Source organism: Zingiber officinale, chromosome 2B (assembly GCF_018446385.1).
Source record: "Zingiber officinale cultivar Zhangliang chromosome 2B, Zo_v1.1, whole genome shotgun sequence".
Lineage (NCBI taxonomy): Eukaryota > Viridiplantae > Streptophyta > Magnoliopsida > Zingiberales > Zingiberaceae > Zingiber > Zingiber officinale.
In genome coordinates this window covers 102,761,861-102,782,190 of record NC_055989.1, presented here as the reverse complement: position 1 = coordinate 102,782,190, position 20,330 = coordinate 102,761,861, and the positions used below count along the sequence as shown (strand labels likewise).

General features: G+C 37.8%; 1 protein-coding gene across 2 annotated transcripts; it reads left to right on the top strand.

Moving 5' to 3' along the window:
• The first annotated feature begins 8,959 nt into the window (after nt 1–8,959).
• On the top strand, nt 8,960–10,672 carry LOC122049357. Of its 2 annotated transcripts, XM_042610751.1 has the most exons (3): nt 8,960–9,481; nt 10,213–10,258; nt 10,366–10,672. In XM_042610751.1, the coding sequence occupies exons 1-2, from the start codon at nt 8,995–8,997 to the stop codon at nt 10,248–10,250; spliced, it is 525 nt and encodes a 174-aa protein (XP_042466685.1). In that variant the 5' UTR covers nt 8,960–8,994; the 3' UTR covers nt 10,251–10,258; nt 10,366–10,672. The 2 variants fall into 2 exon arrangements, with proteins under 2 accessions (XP_042466685.1, XP_042466684.1); XM_042610750.1 differs by having other exon boundaries at nt 10,213–10,382.
• Nucleotides 10,673–20,330: the final 9,658 nt, after the last annotated feature.

Here is a 20,330-nt window from a genome sequence, read left to right as displayed (position 1 = left end):
TCACTATTTGAATGCATATTATATGTTTGATTGTCTTAAACCCATTTATCGAATATCCATAATATAATTCATAGCATGAGAGAATTTATGATTGAATCGAAATTAGTGATTATCTCTACATGTGCAATTATGAATATATTGAAATTTCCCTAGTTGTCGAATTGATGCATTCGGACATCATCAATTCTGTAAGACTAGACTGGGTTATACTCCTTGGTTTAGCCAAGAAACTATTTTCTCACTGGTTGGAGACATTGGAATGTTGAGAGTTAAACGTGGATGTTAGTTATGATAACTAGTTTATTGGAGTAACTCACTGTAAGACTTCATATGGTTCTCTACATATATATAGATATATCTGTGAAGTTCTTACTATAGCACGAGTGCAAGTTTCCTTCGACTTGAGGCATACAAGTCATCTTGGTCATGGAGACTTATACTTTGACATCTTAAGCAAACATCTCATTGAGGTGTGGACCTGAGATGAATGAGTATAAGTTGAAGTACCCGAAGGTATTTGGATAGCCCACAGAGGATTCACCGCTCCTTACGAGGAGATGTATACCCTATGGTCACTCGTTAGGATTATTACTCAAAGTCTTTGGCCAAAGCATCACATGTTAAGAGTGTGAGACTCTTGTACACATGTACGAGTAATTTGAATCCATAAAACGAAGAAGTATTACTTGGGCTAGGTGTTACGTAGTCATCCTAGTGGGGACAAGACACATAGACCATGTCCTGAACTAAGTGGGTATAAGACGAGTGAAAGGAACGAGGCACGACTCACTGTAGCTGTTGAAGGGTTTAGAATTAATTCTAAGATCAACTATAATTTTCTGACTAATTGGAGATCATGATGTACTACTAGGTGCCACTCATGATCGTTCTATAATTAAGTAGTTAATTATGGATGGCCAAGATAAACTGGGAACCTATTGGGTCACACATACTAACGAGTCTCTAAAAGACGTAAAATAAGTTAAAGAATAAGATTCTTAGATCAAGAGATAAATATTTGGTTAGACCATATATAATATAAATATGGAAATATGTCACATCTCTTATGGAAGAGTTGGACTATATTTGGTTTAATCATAAATTAGTCATGAACCAACTTGGTTTAGTTATAAACCAAACCAAGGGATTAATGAGCTAATTTTTGGTTAAGGGATAATGGGTTGGATTGAGCTTTCTAATCCAACTCATTAATGAGGGATATATATTGATATAGTTGAAAGAAGATTATACACATGAAATCATTAATTGGCTTGTAAGGTTTTTGGAAACCTTAACATAATTTCTCTTCTCCTCTCCCTCTCCCCTCTCTCTTTGCTGCCGCCAACAAGAGGAAGCCCTTCCCCTTGTTGCTGTGACGGCCACAAGGAAGAAATCTCTTCCTTGTGTGCTTCTCTTCCTTTTCCTCTTGATCCCTCTTCTTCGCTCGTGGCTAGTAACTTCTGAAGGAGAGGCTTGTACTCAAGGAGTTATTTTGAGGAGCTCGGTGTGGATACGAATAGAGGCAAAGTTCGACAACGTCACTACGGTTGATGCCCTTCTCGTTACAGGTAATCCATAAGGTACACATAGCATAAATTTACTTTTCGTAAAAATTTAATTATGCGATCATGTTTGGCATGTTGTATCCTTGTATGCGTGTGGTGCATGTGATGTAATAATTTAGGAATTATTGTTGTTTTATTTTCTGCTGCGCATTTTTACGAAACGTGTTTTAGCACAGCATCGGGTATATCCCAACATGACAGTCTCTAGTCTGTCTAATTCTGACCTTCAGATTTCTTGAAAACCTTAGGTCGAACCGACACCTACTGTTTCCTCAAAGGGAAATGCGTCCTCACCTACTCTCAGGAGAAATTACTTTTTGTCAGACTGGTCCTCCAAACCGTCTAGACTTTTGCTGAGCGTCTGAGACTTTATGATTTCATGCTAAACGTTTGATCCATGACCTATCCAGTCTTCCACCTGATGTCCACGACCCCCAAGATTTTCACCTAGAGTCTGACTCTAGGATTTCATCCAAAGTCCCCCGGACCAGGACTTCATTGTCTAACCGCAGCTAGGACTTTCCACTTACCTAACCATAGCTAAAACTTTCCACCTGCTTAGTATCAACTAGGACTTTCTTTTGCCAAAGATCACTTAGGACTTTCCTGTAAATTCAGTAAACTTTGTTAGACAATAAGAAACCTTAACTTTGAATCATTTTCCATAATCATAACTTAGGTTCGATCGTATGGTACTTTCTACACCAACAATTCTATGATATGCTTGGATGAACATTCAAAGGTGATTTTCTTGGTGAAAATGAGAAAGGAAAGTCAAAAAGGGAAAATTAAAAAAATTAAGGAGATTCAAGATTGAATATTTAACCTCGTAACTTAGATTTTGGAAATTCCTAAAGGTTTAGAAACTTCAAATCATTATTGGTTCAATGATAGAAGTTGGAGCATATTTTGAGGGGGAGGTACACCTTAAAGGCATGAATTGGATATGAAAGGGGGAGATCAAAAGATAATGGAAGGTAGGAAACTTTCATTGTGATGTTGGAAATAACTTGAATGGATATTGATAAAAGTTTTTTGATGTGTGACAAAGGAGGAGAATATAGGGTTTAAGTTTGAAAACCCTCATTAATTCTTTGTAATGAGAAGAAGGATAGTTGGACTAATGAGTTAACCTAACTTAAAGATATTGTCAAATATAAAAAAAAGGAGAGATTGTTCATGAAATTGACCTTTGGTCAAGGTTGACCAAGTTGACATAGCTCAAGTTGACTCGAGTTGGTGTTTCTATATTTGATCAAGATGTGGTGGAAGACCTAGTTGAGAATTAGGTAATAGAAGTTCTAGTTGAGAACTAGGGAATGGTAGTCCTAGCGGAGCTAGGTAGTGAAAGACCTACTTAAGAACTAGGCAATGGAAGTCCTAGCAGAGTTAAGCGGTGGAAGACCTAGTTGAGAACTAGGCAATGTAAGTCCTAGTTGAGAACTAGACAATGAAAGTCCTAGTGGGGCTAGGTAATGGAAGACGTAGTTGGAAATTAAACAAACCTAGTTGGGAATTAGGTTAAGTCCAAAGTGGGTCAACTAGGAGCTGAACACTTGGCACAAGACGTAAAGGTCAAGTGAGTGATGGTTAAATAGATACTTAGCGGTCGAAACTCCAATAGGGAGTTGGCATGAAACGAGGAAGTTTCAACAAAGTAAACTTCTGAATGTTGTAACTTTTGACTCCGATATCAGACGAAGTGATTCTTTTTGTGAAACGGAGCTCCTTCAAAGATCTATGTTTGTTAAACTCAAGTATTAGTTGACTAATGGCTTTGATCAATCAACTGATGGATAAAGCAGTCAATTTGGTTGCTAGACTCAATTTATGGAATCTATCGATTGATGGGTTTGATCAGTCAACTGATAACTTTAGAAACTGAACAGAAGTGAGTCTAATTTGCTTGATTTGATTTATTGATGGAATCAATCGACTGATGGTTCACATCAGTCGATTGATGTCAAATTAAATAGAATAAAAGCGAGTGCGACTCGCTTGTTTTATTCGACTGATGATAGCAGTCGACTGATGTGGAACATCCGTCGATTGAGGTTTGAATCATTGATAAAATCAGATAGATTCTAGAAAGTTCAGAGGTCGTTCAATGGTCAAAGACCATATCAATCGACTGATGGGTAAGATCAGTGGATTGATAGGCGGAAATCAGCCTTGACCTAAAGGCTTTAAAGGAGGGGTTTCAAGAAGTCTTTCACTGCCAGTTCTTAGGGGTTTTGGAGGATAGTGCTACTGCATTTGTGAACTAACAAGAGGTATTTCCAAGCTATAAGTGATCAAGCAAGCAAGGTTTTGATTGTAAAGTTGTTGCTCGTTGTATGTTTTTGCTTTTTTGTTTCTTGTTGTGTTCTTGTTAGACCAAATTTGCATGAGGCTTCTCCGCCTTTGGAAAGTTTTTGAGAAAGAGACTGTCTCAATGGATGTGATCGCTAGGAGTGGACCTTAGTCACCTCAATGAGATGAATACCAAGTAAATCCCGATGTTGTGGATATGGAGTCGAGATTGAAGCAAGGTTTCCACTGCATAATAGATGGCCATCACAAAGCAATGACAAGAAGTAATCGATGCTATTCACCCCCTCCTCTAGCTCTCACGGGTCCTAACAAAGTAGATATCAGTCACATTTGGGTGAAAGTCATTGGACAACATTCAAGAATATTCATAAATACTTGATAAGAATTATAGATTATTTCTTGATATATGGAGGTAATGTGGTTCTCACTGTAGATGGTTACAGTAATGCAAGCTTCCAAACTGGCAAAGATAATTCAAGATAGCAGTTAGGATATACATTTTGCTTAAATGGTAGTGTTGTGAGCTGGAAGAGTTCAAAGCAAGACACTGTTATTGATTCTAGCACAAAGGTTGATTATATTATTGCTTCCAATGCAACAAAAGAGACTATTTCGATTAGAAAATTTATTATAGAACTTGGTATAGTTTCTAGCATAACTAACCCAATAAATCTCTATTGTGATAATATATAGTGATTCTCTAATTGTGCTCGTGAGACTGGTAGTGGTTGTGCTCGTGTGGATATCGCTAAAGGCATAAACGTACTGATCGTGCTGAGATCGTTCTGACTCTCCAAATACTCAAAAGGATTTTAGGCATTAAGAGGTATCATTCTACTCCAACAATATAATCTAAATTCACATGGATCTATGGTGTATTCATTTTCTGTTGTGTTTTGTGTTTAATTTTGCTATGGAACTCAACAATGGTATCAAAGTCATGGTTCATACCAAATACTTGTGGGGAGGTCCGAAACAGGTCAAGAGTGATCAGATACTTAAGGGAATACTCAAAGTAGGTCAAGAATGACCAGATGCTTGTAAGGACATCCGAAATAGGTCAAGAGTGATTGGATGCTTATGGAGAGGTCCAGGACAGGTCAGAAATGATCGAATGCTTGAGGGGAGACCTGGATCATGAGAATAATAGTGATCCTTTGTTTGAGAGAATGATTATTAGGAATACAATCAAAGGTCCACATTGAAAGTATATGGAAATGGTCATGGATTTAAAAGATGACAAATATCTCCATTTATATAAGGTCTTTTGGGTATAATCCAAAAATAAATCCATGAAGGTTTAGGTCTAAAGTGAATAATCTCATTATGGAGATATGCGAATTCTTTTTATCCTAACAAGTGGTATATATGAATCTGACTTTGATACCACTATTGTGTTTCAAAGCAAAATAAAGCATTAAAATTAAACGCATCGGAAAAGAAACTTGATATCAGCATGATCAATACGTTCGTGCCTTTAACGATATCCACACAAGCACATCCGCAACCCGTCTCATGAGCATAATTGGAGTCTCTCAATAATATCCATGTAGTGCTAGCTACCATGTATAAATATAAATTTTAGATCAAACTCTAATCATTAAGGTTATCTTCTCAGATAAAATGTAACCAAAACTTATCAAGACTTTATCTAATAACATGACCAAGTCTTATCTATCAAATAAAATATAGTTAAATCTTATCTAATAACATGGCTATGTCTTATCTATTAAGACATTATCTAATAACATGTGTTTCATTTGATTTGACCTTATTTGAAAGAGAAAAAAACACAAATAAATATTAGATTAATTATTAATTCAATAAATTAAAATCTAATTAAATTAACTCATTAAGTCAGATCTAATTAAATTAACTCATACATCTTTTCTAACTCCAACCAGCCATTACAACAAGAAGCGGCAGTGAAGGAGGTTTCACTACTATAGAAATAATAAGTCTGACAATTACAAGTCGATGAAATATGAGCATTTACTTATAAAACTGCTTGGTTATTTACAACTATAAGAAGAGATTCATCAATGTGTATCATTTCTGTAGAGAGTGGTCACTCACCAATTGACGTTGAGACAGATATCCATTAAATTGAATTGAATTGACTCGTTAAACCATTTGACAGAAGATTTTGATTGAAGTATGGCTCAAATTTATTGAAGCCTAATTAGCATTCATTTGCACATGTTCAAATGAATCAGATGTAGCTAATAACATCCCAAATTTGCTTCTTACTGACAAAGCCAATTGAATTTCTGTCCCCTTCTTTGGAGCCATTTTGGTGGTCCTTATCGAGTGATGCTGGATCAAATCTTTTCATCATGCAATAGGCTAATAGGGTGGACCAAATCAACAGGACACTCTGGCACTGGTGCTTTGAAAAATTGAATCATCCGGTTCGACCGTAAGAAAGTAATAAACAATGAATTAGTAGCAACGAAAGACTAAAGAGATCTTGCGGTAGAAGGGGAAGCATAACTCACAAGCATGAAGAATAACGTTGAACGTACCAAATGAGTATCAAACCACAATAGGCCATAGGTGTATGATTTGCCTTATTGAAAAAGAGAGAATAGACACCATTATCACAGCCCATCAATTAATTTTTTTTTATAATCAAAATATTTCTTCAAACCGATTAATCCTATATATGACCAGTCTAACCTTACAGAAATTTTCTATCAACCATCAAAAGTAAATCAGAAAGCGTTAATAGAGGCTTATCTAGATGACTAGCATTCTAATCATTGCACTAGGTGAGTCTCAAATTTTAGATCCCTTGGTTAATCATATTATATTGGAGGGTCTAATCATTGCACCATTATCCTGGGGCTGACAACACATCAATTAAATTATAGAAAAAAAGTGATTACACTCACCTCAGGCGTCCCTCATAGCTCGTCTTCAGGTTATATAAAGGGACGTAAATCATAGGGGCAGCTTATAAGATGACTGCCAAGTTAACATCACATCAATTAAATTGTAGCAAAAGGTGATCCCTTGCCTCATTGTAGTAAGTCTGTCACTCTCTAGTCAACTGAGCATCTCGTGGGGATGCACATTAATTAAAAAATAATTAACCAAATCAGGTAACGTCGAATAGGGGTGACCGGATCAACCCCACAAAAATTTTCCACCGGCTGGTAGGATAAATCGGAAAACGCTAGCGGCAGACAACCCAGTAGTCCAGCATCCTTTGGTTGCACGTCCTATTTGGAAGAAAAATCCCTGCAAATACGTCGTAGGTGGAAACGAATAGTGGATGCACACACATCAATTAAATAATTAACCAAATTAGGTAACGTCGAACCTAGGACAACTGGTCCAAACCCATGAAAGTTTCCTACCAGTCGTTAGGGTAAATTGGGAAGCACTCGCGGTGGGTGACCCAAAAGCCCAGCATCTCTTGGTTGCGAGTCCAATTTGGAAGAAAAATCTCTATAAATGTGCTGTAATTGGAAATCGAACCATGAATACCTTGGTGGCAACTATGCAACCTTCAACTGTACCATAACCCCAAGGGCAGCATGCACATTAATTAAATATGACAAAAGGTGATTTGCTCGCTTCCAGTGTCCCCGTCAATTCATCCCTAAGCCAACACGGAGGAGGAAATCACGAATGTCTACCAACTATTACTGCATGGCCAAAATACGGAGGAAGACATAATCCCATGATTTAATAGGATAACATCCCATGTTTTAATTATCGCACCGCTCCGAAGGGACACATGTACATCAATTAAAGCTAAGCCACGAAGAGGAGTAATTAAATAAATCAAGGATCATTGATGTCTAAGTCTAATTAATCATTGAGCTTCATAAGCTTGCGCCATAAAGAAGAAACATTGGATAACTACATCTACTTGACGCCTAAATATAATGGCCATTAGGAGCTCATATCTCATAAGAGTGAGAGTGTGTAATTGGTTCAAAATTAAATAGATCAAATTGAATAAATTAAAATTAGTCGATTAATAAGGTTGTCCTTATTTATAGTTGCATTTGATTTAAATATGTTTCGATTTAATTGATTTATTCTTGTGAAATTTAAAATCTAAATTGAATTGAATATATTAATATTTTTTTAAAAAACTGATTTTAATTAATTTTTAAATTCAATAGATTTATTAATTATCTTTTTGCTCTCTTACCAATTAAATTTAGGGGGTGTTTGGTTGATGGATTTGGGATTGAGAGAATGGAATGATAGTAAAAGATGGTGTTTGGATTGTGGATTTGGGAATGACAATTTGGGAATGATTTCTAGATTTATGGGAATCAACCAAACCCATATAACTAGGTGGATTTCATTTCCATTCCCATTCCTATTACATCTTACTATCAAATTCATACCCATAGTCATTCCCATCATTTAACCAAATGCCCCTTAATTTATTAATTACTCTATTCCCAACTGATAGCCTTAAATTTATTCTATCATATATTTAACATATATCTGTATTACTTATCTTCATATTCATATTGCCCACATTAAGAGATCGTTAAGATAGTAAAATTATTATTTTTTATTAATTACTCTAACTATTGGTACAACTAGGATATCTTGTTAAAACGATAACTGGGTTATCATTTAGAAGTCATTGTGTGCTTCTAGATGTATCGGGTGGGTGAATTATGGATAGATAGTCCATCTTCAAAATTAATTGGTCAAAAATTTAGATACCTGAATTAATAATAATAATAATAACATCGAATAAGATAAAATGCTGGGATAATATTGGCTGATAATATTGTAATACATATCTAAGTAGGATATTGCTGGGATAAAAAACAAAGGAGAGTGTAAAAAAATTGTCTAGGATTCGTTCGTGAAGGAATGTGTGCATGCCTTCCTTAAAATTTAAACTATGGAAGAAGAAAATTGATTATTATTTGGGAAAAGGATACGTACGGAGTTCACACAGAGATATGCCCACCAACTCCAGCTCATTACAACGGTGGGCTCCATCTGAATGTGAAAATTTAACAAATTCTAGCTAATCTTTTCCTCGTTCTCCAAATTTGTCAACCTGTCCTACCAAACCCCTTCTTAAACCCCCCGCCGTCACTTTCCGTTTTCTCCTCCTCTCCGTTCTTCCATGGCCAAGCTCTCGCCTTTCCCCTCTCCCATGCCGTATGTCGCCTTATCTATCCTTATCCCCCTCTTCTCCTCCTTCTCCTTCTCCTTCTCCACTGGCTCGATTGGTGACCTCCTCCAGGAACACGGCCTCCCTGCTGGGCTCCTTCCTAAAGCCGTTGAGTCCTTCGCCCACGACCCCTCCTCCGGACTGCTAGAGGTCCTGATCGGCCGCCCTTGCTACGCGTGGTACGAGGACGGGCTCTCCTTCTTCGACCGTGAGGTGCGCGGCAACCTCAGCTACGGTGCGCTCCAGGGCGTCGTCGGGTGGTCGCAGGAGGAGCTCTTCTTGTGGCTCCCCGTCAAGGAGATCGTGATCGCTGATTCCGACTCCGGCGTGATCCTCTTCGACATCGGCGTCGCCCACAAGAGGCTCCCCGTGTCTTCCTTCGAGGACCCGCCGGACTGCCTCCCCGGAGCGGAAGAAGCGGCGGTGGAGGCCGGGCTAGGTGAGTCGGTTAACCCTAAAAATGCGATTTTTTTTTTGTGCGTTTCGATTCTGGTTTGGGAAGTTATGAGATGTGCTTCCGTTTCGAAGGGTTAATCCCGCTTTCGTTGGTCATTTATTAGCCGATGGTTCAGCTTTTCATCTCCAAATTGATTAATGCCGTTCATACATCCGTTTGGATTGATGCTTCGCTTTCCAGTTTAAAAGATTACATCTTTAGCATCGATTTTGCCTTTCAAGTTTGCGTTTTCTAATCTTTTTCTGTCAGAGCCTCCATTTTCCTAATAATCTTCCTTTTTTTTTCATTTCTATTTTGTTTCCTTCTCATTATCATTTATGTAACTCAAAACTCGACTTTTTTTTTTTTTTCAAGTTAAGCCTTTGTTCTCTCTGTCGGCTTGTAATTTCTACCCTTCCAATGAGTAACAATGGACAGTAGAAACAAATATAGGCCTGGTTTCTCACAACAGCTTAAAAGCACTGTTAAATTTTAACCTTGTGATTCCTGTAGCAATGAGCACTGATTCTTTACCTCACATTTGCATTCAGCATATTCATCACAATTTGCAAACCTAGTCTGATATCAAGTGTTAATCGTTTCAGCTTATTTGTTTCTTTTCTGCTGTACTTTTGCTAGTCTTGTTCTTTTGATAACGACTGATACCGTGTACTTTGTCCTGATCTCCATGACCAATCATGTAACTTGCGCTTCACATTCTACCTCGTTTGCAGGATCCTTTGTCAGGAAAGGCTTTCAGCAGCAGAGATAACGACAACGGTAAGATACATTAGAAATTTTCCTCCTTTTCCTTGCTCACATCTCTTTTCAATGAAACTTATTGTATTTTGTAAATGGAAAGTGGAACTAAATGCTTTTAAATACAGTTCATTGTTGCCTGTCTTCCAAATGTGCCATCATACAATTGATTTAATGGCAAAGTTTTGATGTGGATGGTGAACTGTGCCAGCCTAGTGACAAGTGGAATAAGATATCAACACCTCTGCTCTGGTATCAGCTGTCGTTCCTTTAAAAATGACATGAATGATGAATGAAGTCACTTGCCTTATTGAATTATTGATGTTCAACTTGGTCATTTATTTCATCAGCAGAATTAAATGTTCTTCAAGCCTATAACCATCACTTGGAGGTTATGGTTTGTTTAACTAGAGCTTAGATAAAATTTATGATGAATGGAGGAGATTGTAAGGTATGTGGTGATGTTATTAAAGCTTTCAATGGAGTCAAGGGATAGGAAAATTTAGAGATCAAGGGATAAGTAGGTGGATAAAAAAAAATTATTTTAATCAAACACCATTAAAATCACAATATAATATCATTAATAGAGTCTATTGATACGACGTATAATGGATGACCCAGGGATAATGTGGAGCTAATAGTTATGATGATATGATAGTCAAAAGTCAAGCGGAGGTGGTCGTCTAAGTTGGGGAGTACATGTCCGAACGGACCATTTTCCTCGGGACTTGACTCCCCCACCTCAGGGTCACTACTCTTAGTTCACAATCGACCGGTCCCTAGAGCTGTCGGATCGTCTAGGACTCAACTCCTCGTGCCTTGTGGTTACCCCTCTTGGTTCACAACTGGCCAAGCCGCAGTGCCGGTCAGACCCCGAGGGCTCAGCCTCTCACTACTCATGGGCACGACTCCTAGTCTACTCCTGGTCGATCTTTGTGCCGGTTGTACCCTTACTTCTTATGGGCATGACTCTCAATCTACTCCTAGTCAGCCCCAATGCCAGTCGGACCCTTAGGGCTCAGCCCCTCACTTCTCATGTGCACAACTCTCAGTCTACTCCCGATTGGCCCCCATGTCAGTTGAACCACCCCCAGGGCTGAGCCCCTCACTTTTCATGGGCACAGTTCCGAGTCTACTAACGGTCGGCCCCGCGCTGGTCGAACCCCTAGGGCTCAACTCCTCACTTCTCATGGGTATGATCCCTGTCAGCCTCGTGTCGGTCGGACTCTAGGGCTCAATCCCTCACTTCTCACAGGCACAACTCCCAGTCTACTCCCAATCGATTCCAGTGCCGATTGGACACTAAGGTTCAACCTCTCACTTCTCATAGGCCTGACTCCCAGTCTATTCCCCGTTGGCCCTCGTGTTGGTCGGACCTCCAGGGCTCTGCCTCTGACTTCTCATAGACACGACTCCTAGCATGCACTCGGTCGACACCGGTGCCGATCGGACTATCACCAAGAGACAACACTGTCAGGGAATCGCAACAACCTATCATAAAATAATGACTATTCGTCATGGAATATTCTGATACCATGCCACATGCATGCCACAGAACCTTCCTTTACCCAACGGAAGTCCATTGTACATCCTCCATCACCCGACATACTTTGACATAAGACATTCTCTGACACCTCATTATTGTGAAGGTTACGAGGGTCAGTATAAAAATGAGTCATTTCAGTTGGCAAGTACGTGCTTACACATGCATCTACTACATTTCAATAGTTCATCTTCTTACTGCACTTTTCGCTCGATCCTCATTCTGACTTGAGCGTCGAAGTGCCTGAGTCAGGGGCTCCTTCCCTAGTTCTCTCTAATGCCCCCATGTGATCTTTCTGTGGTGTGCGCAAGCCCGTGAGTACGACTTTTGACTATCTTTCCCTACTTTGCGTGAAGACCCAAAGTTTATAGCGCATCTTCGAGTTCTAACTCCAAGTCCTCTCTCCGTCAACGTTCCTGCCCTCGTCACCGACCCTTTCAACTGACTTAGCTTCTGGACGAGATCAAGTCTGGCGTCGTCTGTGGGAACCTCTCCATCTATTCTGAAACATGAAGATGGATGATATTGGCATAATAAACATCACAATAATGCCTAAGGAATATGACCTATTCAAGATAGCCAAGGCACGAGCAGCATTGGAAAGAGAAATCGCAGATTCTCACTTACGTCGAGCACCTGTGGCCTAAAGGGACGGGTTCCCTACCTCGGAGGGAAGATACAAAAGGAAGCAGTCATGTGACTTCCCTCGAGCACTCTTCCGAGCGTCGGGAGAATGCTGCACCAAAATTGAGCTATAGCAAGCTTCCTCAATCGAGAACTCACCCCCGAGGGATCCAAAGAAAGGAAAGGCCCTGGCCATTCGGGAAACACTCAAACAACCCAACATTCCTTTCTCTTAGGAAGTGTTAGATGAAAAGTTGCTCAGAGGTTTTAAACCCATGCCTATTGGAGAGTACGGAGGTAACAATGATTTAGAGGATCACCTTTGAAAATTCTAGAATGCTGCTCTGCTGCACCATTATAGCGACGCAATAAAGTGCTGAGTATTTCTGACCACTTTTTCTGAAGGCGCTGGAATTCTGTTCTGTTTAAATTTCCCTGTACAAAATTTATACAAGTACAGAACTATTCCTAACAACCCGCATGTTTGATCAAATATGTGTTTGATCAATCAAGCAAGTTCTTAACGGATCAAAGCACACATTGATCGAAGTACAAGATCGCTGGCCTCTTGTGTTGGTATTCAAAATCGATACAAAGAAAACTAAACTAATTACGCAGCGGAATTAAAGAACTAGTTGTACCTTTCCTTTGTAGCTAAAGACCTCTTGATCTTCTGCCGTATTCCTCTCCTCTTCTTGGACGTCGTGTGGGCGACGATCTACCAAGATAAAACCACCCTTCTTCTCTTCGGATCCAAACCGCCGGCCACCAAGGAAACTCTAGGATGGGGCGCCTACTAATCTTCTTCCTTCTCTTCTTCCTCTTCTCCAATCCGTCGCCCACCAAGAAATCCTAGCAAGGAGGGGCGTCGGTGTTAGAGTGTATACTAAAAGCCTAGCTTTTGGTATAAACATTTATCTAGAAATAAGAATCACATTGGTCAAATATCTACATTTATGATAAATGTAGTTGTTCAATTAATTTATATTGTAGATAACATGGTGTGTGGTGTCACACACAGAGGATCATGTTATCAGTACCTTATAAATTATAATCAGTAGCTCACGACCATAATGGAAAGGAACAAACCATTGGAAGGTCGTAGTGTAATTAGGTATTAGTTTATCTTAACTATATAATTACACTAGTACACTTAGAGTGTATTGAGTAGGACCATTAGAGGTCGTTTCTTTTATACAGACTTTATAAAGAAACAAAGACCTCAGTTATTATGGAAGTGTGTGCTCTTAATCCTAATATAATAACAAGCACATATATTTGATATTTATTTCTTTAATTTATCAATGGGTGAGATTTAGTTCGATGAATCAATAAACCTGATAAGTTGGGAAATGATATCACTTATAGTGTGTGTTGTTGATTATAGAAGGAAACTGTGTCCTAGTGATCTAGGTTGAGAATGTCCCCAAGAGGAGCTCATAAGGATTGTCATGTTAAACCCTGCAGGTGGACTTAGTCCGACATGACGATGAAGTTGAGTGGTACTACTCTTGGAGCTAGATATTAATTAAGTGAGTTGTCAGTAACTTACTTAATTAGTGAACATTTGTTATCTTAAACACAGGGAGACTAACACACTCATAATAAGAAGGAGCCCAAAATGTAATTTGGGATTGGTGCGTAGTTCAATAATAGTTCTTTAGTGGAATGAATTATTATTGATGAAATTAAGTTGTGTGTTGGGCGAACACGGGATGCTTAATTTCATCGGAGACCAAAACCAATTCCTCCTCTCGGTCCCTATCGTAGCCTCTAGTATATAGAGATTTATACCCACCATACCCACCTTCTTACCCATCTAATGGGGCCGGCCAAGCTAGCTTGGAACCCAAGCTAGGGCGACCAAGATCAAGTGGATGAGTCATGTAGGTGGTCGGCCAAGCTTGGGTCCCAAGCTTAGGTGGCCGGTCACTAGAATATTAAAAAGGATTTTATTAAAATTATTTCTTATGTGGATATCATGATTTCAAAGAGAGTTTAAAAATTAAAATTTTCTTTTATAGCTTTCTACAAAAGATTAAGAGAAGAGATTAATCTCTTTCCTTATTTGTAGATTAAAAGGATGGTTTTAATTTTTGGTAAAAACTTTCCTTATTTGTAAATCATCTACATGTTTAAAAGAGAGTTTAAAATTTGAAATCTTTCCTTATTTGTTGATTAAAAGGTGAATTTTAAATTTTAAGAAAACTTTCCTTTTTAACCATGTTCATGATTTAAAAGAGAGTTTAAAAATTAAATATTCTCTTTTATAAGTTTCTACAAAAGATTAAGAAAAGATTTGATATCTTTCCTTATTTGTAGATTAAAAGAGATTTAAATTTTTAGAGATAACTTTCTTTTTATCCACATATTTAAAAGAAAGATTTTAATTTATTAAATTTTCTTTTTATAAACCAATCATGAAGGGATAAAAATTATTGGAGAAATTTTTATAAATTTTTGGAAACAAATTAGGAAGTTTTAATTCTTGTTTAATTAAAACTCTCCTTGATTTAGGGAAATAAGTGGCCGGCCATGTTATAATGAAAATAAAAATTATTTTTAATTAAATAAAATTTTCCTTTTTATGGCAAAAGAATTAAGGAAGTTTTTATTTAAATTTCCTTATTTGCCAAGATCAAGGATTATAAAAGAGGGGGTAGAGGTGCCTTCATGGGTGAACAACCTCTATTATTTTCTCCCTCTTTTCTTCCTTGGTGTGGCCGGCCTCCTTCCTTTCTCTTCTCTCCATCTTGTGGCCGGACCTCTCTTCCTCCTTGAAGATCAAGTGGTGGCCGGATTTTAGCTTGGAGAAGAAGGAGAGAAAGCTTACATCCCTTGGAGCTTGATTGGTGGAAAAAGATCTTCATCTCTTGGAAGCATAGTGCTTGGCCGAAACTTGAAGAAAGGAGAAGAAGGTGCTTTGGTGGTTTCTCATCTCGGAAGATCGTTGCCCACACAACGTCCGAGGTTAGAAGAGGAATACGGTAGAAGATCAAGAGGTCTTTCTAAAAGGTATAACTAGTAATTTTTCTTTCCGCATCATACTAGTTATTTTTGGAAATAATACCAAATACAAGAGGCATGCGATTCTAGTGTTTCGAATATGTTTTTCGATGTTGTGTTCTTTTGTTTTTTTTTCCTTGTGATTTGATTGTTCTTTTCGGTTAACCTAAAGTTATTTTAGGAAATTAAATATTAGCTTTCCATAAAACGTTTTGTCTAGTCGGTGGTGGTTGCTCCCATATCCAAGAAGGCCATGTGCCTCGCCACGTCAGTACTGGGAACCAATTATGGAAATTAATATTTAATGGAATTAATAACTTAAGGTGATTTGGGTCGAACGTGTTAAGTTCCGCAGGAGACCCAAGTCAAAACCTAAAAGAACAAATAGATTAAGTTTTGGATCAAACGTGTTAAGTTCCGCAGGCGATCCAAAATTTAATTTAAAAGAACACATGGTAGCTAGGAAAAGGTTCAGACCTTTGTACAAAATTTTTGTACAGTGGAACCTTTAGGTTTTCCGAGTAGCAACCAACAATTGGTATCAGAGCTAGGGTTTTGCCTCTGTGTATTTGGTATTAGTTTAATTATGCACATGTCATACATAATTTAGGCAGGATAATAGTAGGATGTGCTAACTTTGTGGATGCAGGATCCAACTATTATGGCTTTTAGTTATTATGTGTGTGATTGGACCCTTGGACATGTCAAGGGCATTTATATGTGTGTGCATGATTGTATTATAAAATACAGAAGCGTATTTAGTTTTATTAGGATTTTATTTTTGATCTAGATACATGTACATTCCTTTTATGGAATATAGGATCAAAAATGTAAAATTCTATTTATGTCGCGGATCGAATCTTGCAAAGCGTGGAACCTTCTAAGGACCAGAGGCGCAGCGGAACTAGGAGCAAGATGGATGCGACAGCTAGACCCGGTGGCGGTGGCCAAATATGGCAGCAGCTTGGGATGACAACACACGGAGGACAACTAGAGATAAAAGCCATAATAGTTGAAAATTAGATTTTCTATTTATTGCTTTTATATTGTGCTGTGTGTGCATGTTGGTTTACATATTTAGTAGGCTAGCATAGTTAAAATTCCTCATTTATAAATAACTAAGTGGGAGAGGGATTTTTAAGTAAATCCCATGGTCTCCATTACTGGTTTGTAAGTGATGCAAACAAGCTTGCGCGTTGGCTCTGAGTGCCTTCCTCCATAACGGATGAGCTTGTTTGTGGATCACTAGAACAGACTTCCATTTTTGGATGACTATAGGAAGTTAATTAAGAGCGTGTGATCTTCCCCAACGGAAGGGGCATAATCTTATTAATGGACTTAGTGTCAAGTAATGGTATACACTTAGACACATTTAATAGTATCCTCCCAACGGAGTCACTACTATCACTTGTGTGACCAAAGGAAACCAACTATTGATTTGTCATAAAACTAGATTGGCAATATAATAAAATTAATAAACCCCTCTTACAAATGTTTGAATTTGTATACGTCCACACTAACGTGGCATACAAGATTCATGGTGTTTGAGGTAATTTTATTTGTCAAAAAGTTATATTGACAAGATAGTCAATGGGTAAAACCCTCCTCTTACAAATGATGAATTTGTATACGTCCACACTAACGTGGCATGCAAAATTCACGGTGTTTGAGATGTTGGTGAATTTAAATAATATTGTTTGAGGAATCAATGTTAGTTTAAATTCAAAGAGTTTTGACCAAATATTTGATCAAGGATAGATCAACTATTAATTTTATTCGTCATAAAGTAAAGTTGACGAGATAATAAAATTAATGAATAAAATCTTCTCTTTGATTTTGAATATACAAAATTCATGGAGTTTTTAAGGAGTTGATCTTGACCAAATATTTTTGTGATTCTTAAGATGTTTGTCAATCCCTAGTAGTCATACTATAGGAAAAGACTTAGTAGTCCCAATTGTAATGATTGGAAATAGGACTTGGACATTAAGGTAGACTGTCTTCTTAGAACTAAGAATAATTTAGGTGTATTTAATTCATTAGTTGAAACATGTCTAGTGGTGTTATCTACCAGAACCTGGAGTGTAGATACAAGATGTCATTAATCATGTCTGCAATTCATTGCAGGGTTCCAGGAAACCCGACAACTAAATGAAAGGTAAATCACCGTCCACATGGGCACTACTGGAAAAGTGGTAGTTGTTGTAGTGGGAGATGTTTATCCTTTGAAAAGAATTATGGATTTTAAGTAATTGTCTTTACGTACCAAGTTTAGAAAGAACCTGATTTCAGTTTCTAAACTATTATAGATATTGTGTCTATTTTGATAACAAAGTTGTTATCAAGAAAAATAGGGAAGTTATCTATTCTTGTATGATGGTTGACAATTTATAATCCAATAACTCCCACGATGCAACAAATGGAAATTAGTAACACATCTTCTAATTTTAAGAGAAAGCAACCTTCGAAAATGAACCAATTATATCTTTGGCATCTAAAGCTAGGTTATACTTGAGTAGGATTCATTGGTAGCTGATGAACTTTTGGGTTCATTGGTAGTGGAAATCTTTCCAACCTGCGAGTCTTACTTGGAAGGAAAATAACCAAGAAGCTTTTAAGTCCAAGGGGTATGGAGTCAAAGATATGTTGAAATCGGTTCATTTTGATTTATGTGATCCTATGACTATCCAGACTAGAGGTAGTATTGAATATTTTGTCTAATTTATAGACAACTATTCAAGATACAAATAAATTTACTTAATGTACCGCAAGACTAAGTACTTTGATTAGTTCAAAGAGTACAAGGTTGATGCGGAGGAATAAAGTAAAAAGTCACTATGGAAGATCGTAGTGGCAAGTACCTCTTAAGAGATTTTAGGAGTCACTTATCAGAAGTTGGATTTCTATCCCAACTAACTGCACCCCAACAGAATGGTGTAGTAGAAAGAAGGTAAAGAACTCTTATGGAATAATTAGATAGATGATGAGTTATTTAGAAAATTACCAAATTTGTTTTAAGGATAAACTCTGAAAATGAAAGTGAACATAGTGCCTTCCAAGTCATAACTCTCTACTCATATAGAATTGTTGAATAGGCGTAAGCCTATTTTGAAGCATATTCGGATTCGGGTAATCTAGCACATATGTTAAAGAGAGATAATGATAAGTTGGATAGGAGTTCACTTGTTTGTAAGTTATCCTAGATAAACAAAAGTAGGTTTATAGTCTTAAAAATCAGAAGGTCATTGTTAGCATCAATGACTGATTTTTAGAAAAGGACTATATAATGAACCACGTGCTCATAAGTAAATTTGTTCTTAAGGAAATAATAAAGGACATGTCTAACCTAGTACCAACTGTACAAGATGAGATACCACAAGAAAACTGTAACACGTATCACAAATGATACACAATTGCAGAAAGTGCCTTATCGTAGTGGGAGGGTTGTTAGGCAACCTAAATAGGTTCATGTTTTGGGAGAGTTTTTGGATTCGATCCCTGGAGGACATGAACCTGATCTCCGGTCATATGATGAAGTACTCCAAGATAAAGATGCAGCATCTTGGCAAAGAGTAATGAATAACAGAATTAGAATATATGTATTCTAATAAAATCTGGAAGCTTGTAGAATCACCAAATGGTGTAAAAGTCGTTGGGTGTAAAAAGGTCTATAATAGGAAAAGAGGGATAGACAGGAAGGTAGTAACTTTCAAAGCAAGGCTTGATGAAAAATGAAACTTTTTCACTAGTAGCCATGCTTAAGTCTATCCGGATTCTTTTATCTATTTAGCAAGTGGGTGTCAAGACAGCATTCCTTAATGGAAGTCTTGAAGAAAGCATCCATATAAAGCAACCAGAAGGGTTCATTGCAAAGGGCTAAGAGCATCTTGTGTGCAAGCTCAATCAGTCTATGGACTGAGGTAAAGCTTCAAGGTCTTGGAACATCCGGTTTATCAAAGTAATCCAGATCTATGGATTTAGTAACCGGATAAGTCTTGTGTATACAAAAAGTGTGATGAAAGCGTGGTGGTATTTTTTGTACTATACGTAGATAACATTTTTTGTAGTTGGAAACAATATCAAAATGTTGTCAGAAGTAAGGGTATGGTTGTTCAAACAATTCGATATAAAGGACTTGGGAGAATGTATATATTCTTAAGATCAAAGTAATAAGTGATCGCAAGAAAAGAATATTTTACTTATCCCAAGCTTCATATATCAGAAAAATCCTTGCTCGTTTTAAGCATGCAAAACTCCAAGAAAAGTTTCTTACCTTTTCAGGATGGAGTAACTTTATCTAAAGATATGTCTCTGTAGACATCAAAGGAGATAAAGGAAATAAAGCAGTTCTTTATGCTTCGGCTGTTGGAAGCCTAATGTATGTTATGCACGAGATCAGAAATCTGTTTTGCCAAGGGCATAGTTAGCAGATATCAAAGTAACCCTAGACAAGGACATTGGACTGCAGTAAAGCATATATTAAAGTACCTTAGAGGCACTAGAGATTATATGCTAGCTTACAAGGCAGTTAATTTTGTTGGTGCAATATCCCTCAGGTCAAGGGTGACCTGGTTAACCAAGCTGAGTCTTGGTTAGGGTTTAGATGTTTGACAATAAGATATTGATCGAAGAAGAGTCAAGTAGGTCAAAGGGATTGACTGGATACTTGACTGGGAAGTCCTAACTGGCAAGTTAGGCAGAAGGAAATCCTGGTGAGTGAAGCCAGGTGAAAGTCCTAGTGAGTGAAGCTAGGCAGAAGGAAATCCTGGTGAGTGAAGCCAGGTGAAAGTCCTAGTGAGTGAAGCTAGGCAGAAGGAAGTCCCGGTGAGTGAAGCCAGGCGAAAGTCCTAGTGAGTGAAGCTAGGCAGATGGAAAACCCTAGTGAGTGAAGCTAGGTGAAAGTCCTGGTGAGTGAAGCCA

Excerpts from the sequence above, each read along its gene's own strand:
- LOC122049357 (XM_042610751.1), top strand. The coding sequence starts at position 8,995 with ATGGCCAAGCTCTCGCCTTTCCCCTCTCCCATGCCGTATGTCGCCTTA. Across the intron at positions 9,482-10,212 it reads GGCGGTGGAGGCCGGGCTAG|GATCCTTTGTCAGGAAAGGC; the intron begins GTGAGTCGGTTA and ends CCTCGTTTGCAG.